The 13801-nt window shown below is 43.9% G+C and overlaps 3 protein-coding genes across 3 annotated transcripts in view; 1 reads left to right on the top strand and 2 right to left on the bottom strand.

Moving 5' to 3' along the window:
* The window catches only part of LOC135699133 (heat shock protein beta-1), a 560186-nt gene that overhangs the window by 237817 nt on the left and 308568 nt on the right, over nt 1–13801 (bottom strand). The window lies entirely within an intron of this gene.
* Nucleotides 6595–8446, top strand: LOC135699085 (aminoacylase-1B-like). The gene is made up of 4 exons (XM_065219260.1): nt 6595–6769; nt 7175–7663; nt 7722–7909; nt 7977–8446. The coding sequence occupies exons 1-4, from the start codon at nt 6652–6654 to the stop codon at nt 8409–8411; spliced, it is 1230 nt and encodes a 409-aa protein (XP_065075332.1). The 5' UTR covers nt 6595–6651; the 3' UTR covers nt 8412–8446.
* On the bottom strand, nt 8443–10046 carry LOC135699086 (uncharacterized). The gene is made up of 2 exons (XM_065219262.1): nt 9800–10046; nt 8443–8810 (listed from the first exon to the last, which is right to left on the bottom strand). The coding sequence occupies exons 1-2, from the start codon at nt 10028–10030 to the stop codon at nt 8457–8459; spliced, it is 585 nt and encodes a 194-aa protein (XP_065075334.1). The 5' UTR covers nt 10031–10046; the 3' UTR covers nt 8443–8456.

Here is a 13801-nt window from a genome sequence, read left to right as displayed (position 1 = left end):
GTCAAACCCGGGAGCCTTCATGTTCTTGGTGCATTTCAGCGCTGAGCAAATCTGTTGTACTGTAATCATATCCGCCGGAGGCACGACACAAGGGGAGGCATCTAGGTTTTGAACGCATTGCACAACCTGATCTTCGAGCGGACTTTGGATAGTCGAGCCAAGCAAATGCGATGAAGCGACGTGCTTGCCGATCGCATTTGCTTTCTCCTGTGGGGTGATTAAAAGCCGATCGTCATCATTTTCGACTCTGAGAGGTGGAATGGGTTTGGGATGAGTTTTCAGGACCTTGGCTACCTTCTAGACCATTCTGGAGATTCTGGACAACACGCCCGAAACTTTCATTTCGGAGTGAGTCCATTCTGGAAGCAATCTGCCTGTTCAGATCGGCCATATTACGTTTTTTGCCCAGGTCTCCAGTCCTCTGAAACTGGCGTTTACGCACATTTCTCAATCGAATCAATAATTGGGTGTGGAAATCAATAGTAACAAACTTACCCCTCACAGGAACTTGTCGAACGCATGTCTCGTCAGCCTCGGATATGGCCTGTTGGAGTCCTTCCAACGCCCGGTCGATGTCATCTACGGTGTCGAGCAGTGGATTTTCATCGATGTTGCTGTCCACCATTCGACCGTACTGCACCCAGTTGACATGGTGGTAGTCTTTACGCAGGCAGCCTCTAGCAGGAACCACGTTGACACCGACTTCAGTCACCACCGGTTGGTGGTCGGAGCTGAGATCGTTGTGCGCCTCCGGTTTGGATAGTCAGATGTTTGACAGGAAGAAGTCCAGGGTGGACGGATTTCCCGCCGGAGAGGTAAAAGTTGGTTCGTCCGGAAACTGCACAGTGTACAGTCCATGTTGTGCGTGGTCGAACAATAGACATCCGTTCCGGTTTCGCTGATAGTTCTGCCAAGCTTCATGGCGGGCGTTCAGGTCGCCCCCAACGATGAATCGGGAGCTACCCAACAAACAATTTGTGCTTATTCTGCTTTCAATGTTTGTTGGGTAGTACGAGTGATGGCGGTCAGGTCGTTCTTGAATTGGATGCCTAGGCCATTGCTTGTGGTACACTGACGTGGGCAGTAAACAGCGATAAACCGGACGTTTCCAGTTGGTGATTCCACCTCCACACTAACGGCCTCGATGATAGAAGTGCGGACGTGGGGCAGAGTGCAGAACTTGATTCCCTTTCTGACGATGACCGCTACACCACCCCCCCTGGAGCTGGTGCGATCAAGCCGGATAATGTTGTGGTCAGGCAACCAGAAGCTGTCGCCGGACTTTAGATGGGTCTCGGTTAGAAGACCCACGTCGATGCTATGCTTGCGGAGGAAGTCGGCAAGCTCAATCTGTTAACTCTTACAGAGCTAGCGTTCCAGGTAGCGATGGTTAGCGGTTTAGACACCATATTGGATGATTAACTTACCGAGCACTTGGATCTGTTCGGGCTTATTGCGGCCCTTACGTAGAGCACCGGTCATGTTGATAAAAATCTCCATCAGTTCATCTGCTGAGAACAGATCGGGATTATTTGTTTGAGCTGTTGGTTGCCTCCAGAATCCAGGGGGGATGGAGAGCTTTGTCCGGTAGAAGATCCAGGGGGCACGGATCGCACCCTTGGATTCGCTTGACCATGAAGAGGCGGAAAGTCCTCCGTCCTGAAAGCCGGGGCCTTATCCTTCCTTCGTGCTGGTTGATTGTTGGTGGACGCTTGATTTCGGATGCGCTTGAAATCCTCGCGTTTGGAGCACTGTCTGTCGGAACCACAGTTGGCGCATTTTAACTCCACTGCTCCATCCGCAGGGCAGTCGGAAGTGGCGTGGTCTTGAGCGCAATTGCCACAGCGTGGCTTAATGTTGCAGTTTCGGGTGCCGTGTCCAAAGTTCAGACACCGTTGGCACTGAGTCACATCACGATGGCCGCCACGGTATGGCTCCCAGCGAACGATGATGGAATTGATGGAGCGGATGGCCTTCAGCGCGTTGAGTGTCACCGTTCCCTTCTGGAAGTGTACCAGGAAAAGGCTATCCGGATACGCCTTCACGTTTTCGTCCTTCCTTGTCCGGTCTCTGATTTCAGCTTCGATAAACTTCGGGTCGAAGTTTGGTAGGCCCCTAATGACGACCTTGAATGGCTTCTCACCGGGAATGTCGTGGGTGAAGAATTCCACCTTGGAAGTCCTCAGGTGGGTGACGACCAAGTCATACTCCGCTTTGGTACGGAGCACCACCTTGGTGCCGACTCTGCCCAACTTGTATTCGGCTTTAACGCCCAGCGTCGCTAGATCTGCGATGAGCTCATTAAGATGCGCATTTTTCACTACCAATGGAGGTAGCTTCACTTTTGCTGCACTCGGGCCGGCAGAATTTTCGTTGCCGATGGCGTTGCCGAAATCACCGATGTCGCTGGCGTTCGTCGCAGTGACATCGGACTGGCCTCGATTCTTCTTCCTCTTCTTGCTGCGTTTTTCCAACACAGCTGGCTGGATATTCCCATCCATGGGGAGAACAGCAAACCTGTTCGAGGTAGGCACACCGGAGCTTCCTTCACCGGGGTTCTGGACCTTCGCCGGGCTTCGCGACCGATGCTTCCCCATTACGGGGCACACACACACACGCACGACAAACCGCGAAAGAGAGAGCGCGAACACTAACGCCACGAACTTTTCAAACAACTCGAGAGAGCGAGCTAACAGAGAATGAGTATAATCTCACAGGAACTTATATAGCTAATTGATTAATTACAAAGCCTGCTACTTTTTATCTCAGCTTCATATTTCGGTTTGCTTCACATCACCCCCTCTCAAACCAAGCGTGTTACGATGGTTCTTGAAGCTCTCCGCCCTTGGTGAAGATATCAGCAACTTGATCCTGAGTCGGTACATATCTCACCTCAATCTCTCGTTGCTCGAACAAAGTTGTACCGGATGTCAAGATGTTTGAGCCGTTTTTGGTCCCTTGACTCCTTCGCAATTTGGATGCAGGACTGGTTGTCCTCGAAGATGACAAGAGGTGCATCCAGCACAAAACCAAACCCCGTAACGAGATTTCGTAGCCAAATTGCCTCGCATGCAGCCTGGCTCAGAGAAACGTATTCCGCCTCGGTTGAGGACAACGAAATGGTTGCTTGCTTGCGTGTAACCCATGTCACCGTGTTGCCGAAAACTTTGAAGCAGAATCCTGACGTGGATCTTCTATCGTTCACATCGCCGCCCCAATCTGCGTCCGCAAACCCGAGCAGTGGAACGTACTCCTCGTCACGATGATAGACACCCTTGAAGGTAGCGTAGGACTCTTTTGAGAGCCTTCCAATGTTCCTCTGATGGCGCACTCTGGAACAGACGGCACAAATCTCCGGACGGGAAGACAGCATGAGGTATGTCAGACATCCCGTCAGCTCTCGATAGGGACACTTGAATTGTTCCCGGTCATCGTGTAGCCATTAACTACAACATAAATCCTATTAGAGCGCATTGTATGAATGTTTACGCTCCTAACGAATCCTCTTTTTCTACGTTTATCCATAGGACGAAGAAAATCGATTGGCGTTTCAATGCGTTAGGACGGAATTGAAACTCGTAGGACGAATTTAGAATCAAGAAGCAGTAATAGATTTTAAACAATATCTCAACAATTTGTGACTCTATATCAAATCCAACGGTAGGTATGGAAAGGCGAGTGGAAAGGTGAATAAATTTAGAACTCATCTTTGACAGAAATATTCCATTTTTTGATGAAAAAAGAAAGGGAAAGCGCGGGTTGTGCTTAGTAGGATGGAAATTAGATCAAAAACCCTATATAGCATCGACCAAAATATCCTTGTGCTCAGAAAATCGCCTGTTAAAACCGTATAAAAACCGATATTTTTTTTGGAAATTAAAGAACCAAAAAAATTATTAATTTTTTTTTCAGATAGGGGAATTTACGTATTCTCGGCAACCTAAGCAGCGACCTTCTTTCTATAGCCTTTTTCTCTAAGGAACGCACACATATGCATTATTGGTTTGTTTACAATCTTTTGCTGCCAGCTGCTCTAACAATTTCAGTCGAAAGAATTGTCAAAAACTGATTTGAAACGCTTTTACAAAGCTCCAATCTTCTCTAGTGAGAGCGAGTATTGTCGGCAACCAGTTTTTCTTCGGCAACCGTTCCATTTGAACTGCATGTAAATCTCCTGTTCTATTATCGGCAACTCGAAATCAACTACAATTTGTAGTGCGTGTGTTGCATTTCAAGAAAACCTTGCTAGATTGATTTTTCTCAGTGGTAAAAATATAGTCAAATCGAAGCTGAAAGCATAAAGAATCGTTTACATGCATTCAGCGAAGTGTTTTCGTAAGAAAATCCAGTGAAAATAGTGTTTCAATTTGGGTTGCCGAAAATAGTCTGTCAGCCCGAAGCCGTCATTTCCCCTAATAAATGTCTTTTAAGATTTCTCTCCTGCAAAATTGTGAAACCGTCATCATACATTGTATTTCTATTTCTGCTATTCGTCATTAGCGTATCGTATCGCCATTGCATCACGGCGAAATTTTCAGCCCTCATCACTCTTTTGAAGGTTTCCCTAGAAGGATAGTAAACTTAAATCTTATCTCCTGTAGAAACAGGTAGGGTTAACTACCCCATTTCCGGTCTACTAAGCACAACCCGCACTTAGTCTTTCTTAATCTTGCGTAGTTTAGCACCAACCGGAATGTTATTATTACTGATAGCTTCTAAATTTATTTACCTTTCCGTAAGTACCGTAAGATTTGATAAAGAAAAACAAATTGTAGAGATATTGTTAAAAGTCTAACACTTCTTCTTGACGCCAAACTCGGCCTACAGATTCTTAACTCTGTCTAATACATTGAAACGCCAATGATTTCACTTCGACCTATCGGATGAAGATAAAGATTGATTCGGTCGGAGCGCTTCATGTGTATTTGAGAATATTAGGTGGACAAATTTTTATCATACGTTCTTGTTGACTTCGTTCGGTAGCATTTGAACTAAACTATCGTACCAAAAGCAGAGTTTACACACTTAGATTTTTTTGCCGAGATGGGCACCACCGAGCAGCTCGGCATTTTATTTTGCTGGAAATTCAGCAAAAAATATGTTTGTTAGCTGAGATCTCGGCAAAATTCCCGTTTGTTAGCTGAATCTCGGCAAGTTTTTCACTGAGATCCAGCAAAATAAAATGCCGAGCTGCTCGGTGGTGCCCATCTCGGCGAAAAAATCTAAGTGTGTACCTGTTAACGCCGAAATCATGGATTTATTTGATGTTTTCTGCTTGATTGGCCCTAAATGGGCGCTTAGGCCGAAGTTGTTCTCTACCCTACTCCATTGCTTACTCGTTGATTGTCCTAGGTAGTAACTTGAAAAGCCTTGTGTGTCCGTTTCTTTCGCATTGTCAATACGTCGATATTGACAATATTATCTGTATTCACATCATCAATTTTACTGTAAATAATTCTCCTTCGCGTCAATATATTCGGTAGCCTTCGGTCATGAATCTTCTGAATTCTTCTGCTGCGAACTATGTTCGGCGGTGAAGCTTTGTAAATCACGGTAAGCTATAGTAGAACGATCGTCGACTCTGTGTGGTATACCTCGCAGTTGGGGAAGACGTTAGGACACTTCAGTCCCTGAAACCGTCCATAGCAACTGAAAGAGCAAGAGTTTAGCCAAAGGATAGCAGTTCTCCGTTCGGCGTAGATGGAATTTAGCCCATAATAGAAGTAAGTACGGTACGGTTATTTTGTATTTAAATTTTTGTTCGGGGTGTGACAAGTTCTAATTCCAATACACTGCATCGCTTTCTCACCGAAGAGTTTCCAACGAGCAGTGGTCCAGATCCTGCTTGAAAATCTATTATTAAGTGTATAGTGCAAACATGTTATACGATCACGATCCATACACAGAAATTTCTAGATGAACGTTTCCAAAATTTCTGTGGTTAGTAGATAGCCGAGGGAGCAAATAGAGACAAATGCTTTCTTGCTTCGTTCACTGCTTTGTATATTACAAACACATCTTGGTGAATGTTTTTTGCGCTTTCACTAGATTATGGTTCCTCCATACGTTGCTTTCGATTCCCCAAGCAGAAGCATACCGTTTGGGAGAGTATTAAGGGCCCATGCATTAATTATGTCACGCTAAATCGAGGAGAAATGTACCCCCCCCTATCGTGACGTTTTTCCTATACCTAATGCATTGCTGGTCACACAATCTTAGAACCCCCCCTAGAGCGTGACATAATATATGCATCAACCCTAAGTAGTAGGTGCACCATGACTTCTCCTACGCTGATAAAGATTAATCTCACTTTGGGTCTACCGGTTTTTAGTGTATAGCAGTTGAATGACTTTCTCACGCTGCTGATGCGCACAATCGTCGTGCTTTACTTATTGCTCTCTAAATTGAGTAACAGCGTGCACTGCTCTCGCAGCATGTCACTGTGTGCAGTGATGTTTAAGCTATTAGTAAATAAATGGAGAATCAGAGAGTGTCGCACATCTCGCCCAAAGTTGATATAAAGGCCGCTGATAGTAGCTAGAATTATCACAGTTCCGTGCTGATAGTCGAAGCTGACCCATAAGTTCATTCAAATTTGTATCAGGCATAGGAAAAGTTTGCAGCTTAAAGTAGAGTAGATAAACGCTTACAATGTGTGAACGCGAATCGGACTGTTACAAAAAGTACCAAGAGTGGGAGAATAATGAAGAGATCAAAATATTCCGTGAATATTTGCGTATTCCTACGGTGCATCCAGATGTGAATTACGGTATGTTAGTGGTGTGAAAAAATGCAACTCTCAATTCCACTGTAGCGTGGGATGATTTCGTTTCAATTGCAATCTCGTTTCCAATTACTGCTAATCTAGTGATGGAATACGAAATTACCACATCCGGAGGGGCTTGTGTGGCTATTTTGCACAACCGACACTAGTGCAGTGTTTCCATCCCGATTATGCCCACATCGTTACGGTTTTCAGTGCAATTTAGAGATTTATCTCACGCCGTTGATTCCAGTCTCGATTATAATGTACATAGTGAAGTTACAATTCATCTCAGTCCCTCGCAAACTTAAGCTGTCTGCCAGCGATAAAGCCCCATCACCAGGAGTGCAAACAGATAAGACAACCGTTTACAACCCACTATCTATTTTCTTATATTTCTAAAAACAACAGATGATTGCGTTGAATTTCTACGGCGCCAAGCGGAGTCCCTGGAGCTCCCGGTGCAGGTGATCGAGGTAAACCCCCGGAAACCGATCGTAATTATAACATGGGTAGGTACGGATCCCGCGGAGAAGTCCATCATTTTGAACTCGCACATGGACGTGGTCCCGGTGTATCAGGAAATGTGGAGCCATCCACCGTTCGCTGCCGATATGGACCACGAGGGAAAGATCTTCGCCCGCGGTGCGCAGGATATGAAGTGCGTTGGAATGCAATTTCTCGGTGCAATCAGGTTATTGAAACGGGATGGGGTAAGACTGAAGAGGACTATCCATGCAACGTTCGTCCCGGATGAGGAAATCGGTGGAAAACTGGGAATGATGGAGTTCGTTCATAAGGAGGGCTTCCGAAAGTTGAACTGTGGATTCGCGATCGACGAGGGCATCGCTGGTCCTGATGAGGAGTATCCACTGTTCTACGGAGAGCGAAGCGTGTGGCGTGAGTTGAATGATTTTTTTCACCTATTGAAATGGTTACTGAAACAATTTGTTCACAGATGTCTTGTTCCATATCTCGGGCACCCCGGGCCATGGGTCTTTGCTCTTGAAGGGTACAGCTGGTGAGAAGGCACGCTACCTCATCGATAAACTGATGGATATGCGTGAACAAGAGGTAAAGAAGTTGGAAAACAATCCAGAATTTACGATCGGAGACGTTACGACGGTCAACATCACTATGATGTCGGTAAGTGTGTCTGTGATCGAGTTTGGTTCGAACCGGAATGATCATTCTTGTTATTCTACTCATCTAGGGTGGAGTTCAAAGCAACGTCGTTCCTCCAGAATTGATGGTATGCTTCGACATTCGCCTCGCCGTTGATGTAAAACATTTGGAATTTGAGAACCAGCTTCTGGATTGGTGTCGAGAGGCCGGCGGAGGTATCGAACTAGAGTACGACCAGAAAGCTCCGTTCGTGAAACCAACCACCTTGGACGGATCTAATCGCTACTGGGTGGCCTTCAAGGATGCTCTGGATGAACTGGGCCTCCAGGTCAAGCCACAAATCTTCCCCGGTGGAACAGACAGCCGATATATCAGAGGCATTGGAATCCCCGCCATTGGATTCTCCCCCATGAATCACACCCCTGTCCTGCTGCATGATCACGACGAGTTCCTTCAAGCCGATACCTATTTGAAGGGTATCGATATCTACAAAACGATCATTGACAAAGTTGCCAACGCTTAGGAAGGTGATACTAATAAAAACCATTTAACTATTTACATTTTAGCTTTATTTCAACAATTTGTCCATGTAAGCCCCCTGGATCAGGTCCTTCTCTTCAATTTTGAACTTTTTCATCATTTCATTAGCAATCTCCGCACCCTCGTCTACACTTTGCTCCGGTTTGAGTACGACCTCAAATTCCAAAAAGTAACCCAATCCGTCCACATCGTCCAGGTGGATCCGTGTTTGCTCGTGCAGGAACAGATGCCGATGTTTCTTGACCTCACCCTTGATGCCGATGCTTTCGGCGAGGATCGTTTCCATCAGTTTCGGCTCATCCAGATCGAGTTTGTGATAGGTGGACAGCTTTGGACCACCTACATCCGGTCGGAAGTACTGAATCAGCTCGGACTTTTTCGTCTGCAATGGAACAAATAGAATCGCTAGTTCAGTAGTATTTCAGCGACGGAAGACTTCCACGGCAGTTTTTCGATCGGCAGAGACATGGTATGGAGCCGATGGATTGGTATTGAGATCCTCCACCGTAGTCGAAAAACAGTTCCTCTCCACTGGAGATATCTCGCCGGGCGAAAATTCCAATTCTAGGGGGTGGTCCACCGATGTGAACGGAAACGGTCAGACAGTTTGGATCGCAGCTGTGGTTCATGTAGCGACCGATGTTTCCTTTCTTTTGAGGATCAATGAATGTTTGCGTTCGGATCTGCTGATCCGAGGATAGCTCGTTCAAGCAGAGAACGTAATTTTTCCTGCCTCGAGAATCGTTAGATTTGTTTCGTCTTTCTGCTTCCTGTCGGGTGAGGATTTCTCCAGCATATTCGCAGATGAAAGCACCCTTTGAAATCGCTGCTTTAGTAAACAGTCCTAGCTGTTGTGGCACTGTCAGGCTATTATTGGTTTCCAGCTGCTTTCTCGGACCAAATTGAACCAATCGGTTCAAGCAGGTTCCTTGACAGCCACACGATTCGAAACACTCGAAAATGATGTCTACGTTTTCTGATAGGATAAGTTCATCTCCATGAGTTATGTAGTTCCCTCCCATCGGACAGGATGATCTTTCCGTGCAGGAGGCATCCTGCGAGCAACTACAGTGAGAACTGTAACCATATTCTAAGCTACTTATTAGCTCCTTGAACGCATCACTGGCATCGTCTTCTTGCGGTTGATTTTCGATCAGATATTCCACCTCTGGATCGACATGTTGATAGTCGTCATCCAGCTCGATTGTCCTTCTACCTCCAACGATCTCCACCGTCCCTCTTCCCCGATTGAACAAATCCTTCACCTTCTTAACACTAGCCATTTCACCACTGATTTCGTCCTATGCGGACAACAATTTTCAACGATATGCGATATACCATGCAGAAAATCACCCTTGATCAAAGTCTTACCTCCAGATAGCGCAGCTTAAGCCGTCCCTTTTCGGCATTGAAGAATACGTCGTGCTGCTTGATGATCTCGCCACTGGTACCGGTTAGCTGCTTGGCAATCGTCACCTTTTGCTGGAAGGCTTCCTCGTCCGCGATTTGAGCTTTGATTTCGATGTTACGCGACGGGATGGTGGCTGCTGCTTCGGAAGGCATGGTAAACAAATTTCTGATGTGCAATAGCTTCCGGAACATAAAAAAATGCGACTGCTGATGATGCGGACTCGCGCGCGTTCTCATTCAATAACAAACACTGATCAGTGATGCCAGATAACTTCCATTCGATTATAAGTAACGAAGTGACAGACCGATGTCAATTCAAGATAAACATTTCAAAAGGTCCTATCTGAATTGATCGATTCTCTATCGTTGATAACTCAGCTGTATAACCTTTCCCTGTTGTATTTAACGTTTTGGACGCTAGATAAGAACCTCCTTTAACAAACTATGAGGTAAAAATAGCGCAAAACCTGTTTGCATAGCAGTGGTTATCAAAAGAGGAAGTCGATGAAGAGAATCACTCAAAGCAGATAGGATCATTGACGAGTGCACGAATGGATTTGAGTTCACTCACTCGACAAAAAGTGACACAACAGCGGGCCCTGTTTACTTAAAATAAACACATGAATAATACTCACGTAACATTTGAAACGGGTCTATCAACTTATGTACACAAAACATGTTGAGCCTTTTTCGCGCGAACCGAATACGCTCACGTAAACTAACAACACAATCGGGCAGAGGAAATTCTCCCTTTCCCGATAGTGCTCTTGGTTTGCGTGGGCGTACTTCGGTTCTCGTGAAAAGGACCTAGCAAATTATTTACAAAAGTTGATAGGCCCTTTTAAATGTTACGCGAGCATTATTCATGTGTTCATTTTTAGTAAACAGGGCCCCGCTGTTGTGTCACTTTTTGTCGAGTGAGTGAACTAAAATCCATCCGTGCACTCGTCAATTTGAAATGTTCACACTACGTCACCTGGGGAGGGATGTGCTGTCAAATCCGAGGGGGCGACACATCTAAATCTCAATTCTAGATGCTCAATAAATCTCACACTAGCGAATAAATCTTTGAAAAATCTTCTTTCATTTCTCGCATCTACTTGCATCGCGCATCATCTTTTTGCAGGAAATCTTCAAAATCGTGATAAATCTTCTTTCTATCTACTCAGTGACGCGCAGCTAGCCACAGCAAAACACAATATTTCCTGCATCGTAGATAGAGTCGCCCCCCTCGGTCAAATCAGCCTACTGATCATCTTGTATGAAACTGGTTCCAAACGTAAACAAATGCTGTAGGTTTCTTATGGCTTGTTTACGTTTGGAACCACCCGCATAAACGCGAACCATAAATTGACCTTACCTAAAATGGTTAAAAATTGTTTATAATCCCTGCTAAACTTTAACTGAAATGGTTATGGAACTTTACATGAACGTTTAATGATAAAGTTCCAACCTTATGTATTAAGGTTTTTTGGAACTGGACCTTACAAATAATGGGTTGTTAAGAACCATTACCGTTCCAAATTCTTGTTTTCTCCATACATTTTCGGAAAGAGAACTATATTAGAACCTTTTAACTTATGGTTTGAGAACTTTAATGGTAATGGTTATGGTAGTCAGTAAGGTCCACGAATGGTTTTGTAACATCGATCAACTTTATGTGGAATATATCGCGAATTGGTTGCCTGTAATTTACTGATTACCAATTCACGATATATTCCACGTAAAGTTGAGCGATAATACAAAACCATTAATGGACCTTACTGACTACCATAACCATTACCATTAATGTTCTCAAATCATAAGTAAAAACGTTCTTATATAGTTCTCTTTCTGAAAATGTATGGAGAAAACAAGAATTTGGAATGGTAATGGTTCTTAACAACCCATTATTTGTAAGGTCCAGTTCCAAAAAACCTTAATACATAAGGTTGAAACTTTATCATTAAACGTTCATGTAAAGTTCCATAACCATTTCAGTTAAAGTTTAGCAGGGATTATAAACAATTTTTAACCATTTTAGGTAAGGTCAATTTATGGTTCGCGTTTATGCGGGCAGTTATGCGAGGTAGGCGTCGATTGTTCGTATTTGACAGCCACCTCCCCCCCTTGTACGTCACGTATAGCGATTAGTGACGTTTAACGCACGCACACTAGTGGAGGCAACGCCGTGTAAAGTTTTTCATTATTTTCCTCTGGCGAACCTAAAAAATGTATGAAAGTAGATCTGTCAAAATGATTTTGACATCGATTTGTTATGTATTTTCCTCGGATATTTACTAACATGCTCTCACATATCGCACCAATATAAACCGACGTGAAAATTTCTATACGCAGCAAAAAAAAATGTAATATCGATCTACGTAATTCAAGCTGATGTATGAATATCTCCAATAGAAACTAAGCGATCGCTTCAGCCTCTGGTGGCGAATAAGGGAACCATCAAAAGAGTGATGAGTGCTGAAATTTTCGCCGTGAAGCATACAAAGAGGAAAATGTTTTCACCTTTTCTGATAATTTATCCAGGTGTTTGTAATCATCATCCACATGGAATATTTTGTTTCCTGTATCGATTTTGCAGTGATCCAGCTGGTGCTTCCACATATTTTTGTTAAGAAAAGTGAAGATTTATAAAACTACCCTAGCGGTTATGATTTTCCGGATTTTTAATGTGGTGTTATTTGAGCTATAAATCCATTCAAATATGTGAAAAATACTAAAATAAAACCCCTACCGATGGAAATATGCAAGATACGCACAGGTCAAGAGTTAAGTTTAAGTTTCATGTCGGGTTGTCGGTGCTAATACGACCGCATTTGATGAACTTTAGGAGTTATATCTGAAAAGGACCGCCAGCTATATAACGGGCATTGGCCCTCTCGCTGCAGGAAGAAGACGAATGGGCACGTGCCACCCGGGAAGAAAGATCAAGCAAGTCATGATTGGGCTGCTGCTGGATAAAACCTAAATAGAGTAGACAATCAGACCCTGTTCCGTTGCGTATGTATTTTTTACAAGACATCTTTACATTTTTTAGCTACTGTTCCTAGTTTTGTGAAATCGCTGGTAGAAAGTCACGCCAAAACTGGCTTGACAAAGTGGTCAATTAATTAAAACATTTGCTTATCATGGGTGTTTGAATAGTGTTTCTGAAGGTGTTAGCACAATGTGACAGAGTGACTGACCCCCTGCCCCCAAGCCTGCCCCTGTATCAGTATTCAATTATTTTTTGATGAATATTTATAACGAAAACTCTAAGAGAAAAGGTGACAATACGGGGGCGAAAAAAAACCACTTTTCTGTCAAACGTGAACCAGCTCCTGATTGGCCGATTTCATGTGCGTAAGATAGAGATAGAGATAGATAAAAATAGAGATAGAGATAGAAATAAAAGAGGAAGAAGCCAATTGTCACCTCTTCCTCTTAGCGAAAACTTAAGTCCTTGTGACATATCGAAATTGAACGAAACTTACTATGGCACCTCTATAGATTACTATCATGCAACCGATAAATAAATTATCTTAAAGGTAAGTATCGATCAAAAAAGATTTTTAAATATATTCATCGAAATCAAAGAAACTTAACAGTAAAGAATTACCGGCATTAATCTTTATTTTTTGTATAAAGAACTTTGAAGAAGTTTCACGAATGGTGGGTCACTCTAATAAACAAATACCATAAACGAACTGTAGCACGGAAGGGTTTACTATCCCACAAATGGTTTGTATGATACCCCGAACTCGTCGTTAAGTTATCTTCTATAGTTATATTTATTAGGGCGGGCGCGTTCGTCACCAAAGCTTTCAATCCGATAGCCCCTTTTCAATTGTTGGTCGAGAACCTCGCGAAATCTCGCGTGCAAATTCCACCCGAATTGCGTGCTATACAGTAGAGGCCGCCCATTGAAACACGCACGCAAACGACGTATATATAATCTGTCAATGTTTGTTTTTGTTTTCTTAA

Source organism: Ochlerotatus camptorhynchus, unplaced genomic scaffold, assembly GCF_037179485.1.
Source record: "Ochlerotatus camptorhynchus isolate MF236.1 unplaced genomic scaffold, CSIRO-AGI_Acam_v1.1 ptg000102l, whole genome shotgun sequence".
Classification (NCBI taxonomy): Eukaryota; Metazoa; Arthropoda; class Insecta; order Diptera; family Culicidae; genus Ochlerotatus; species Ochlerotatus camptorhynchus.
Note: the sequence above shows the minus strand (reverse complement) of the source record. Positions and strands in the feature narration are given on the sequence as shown.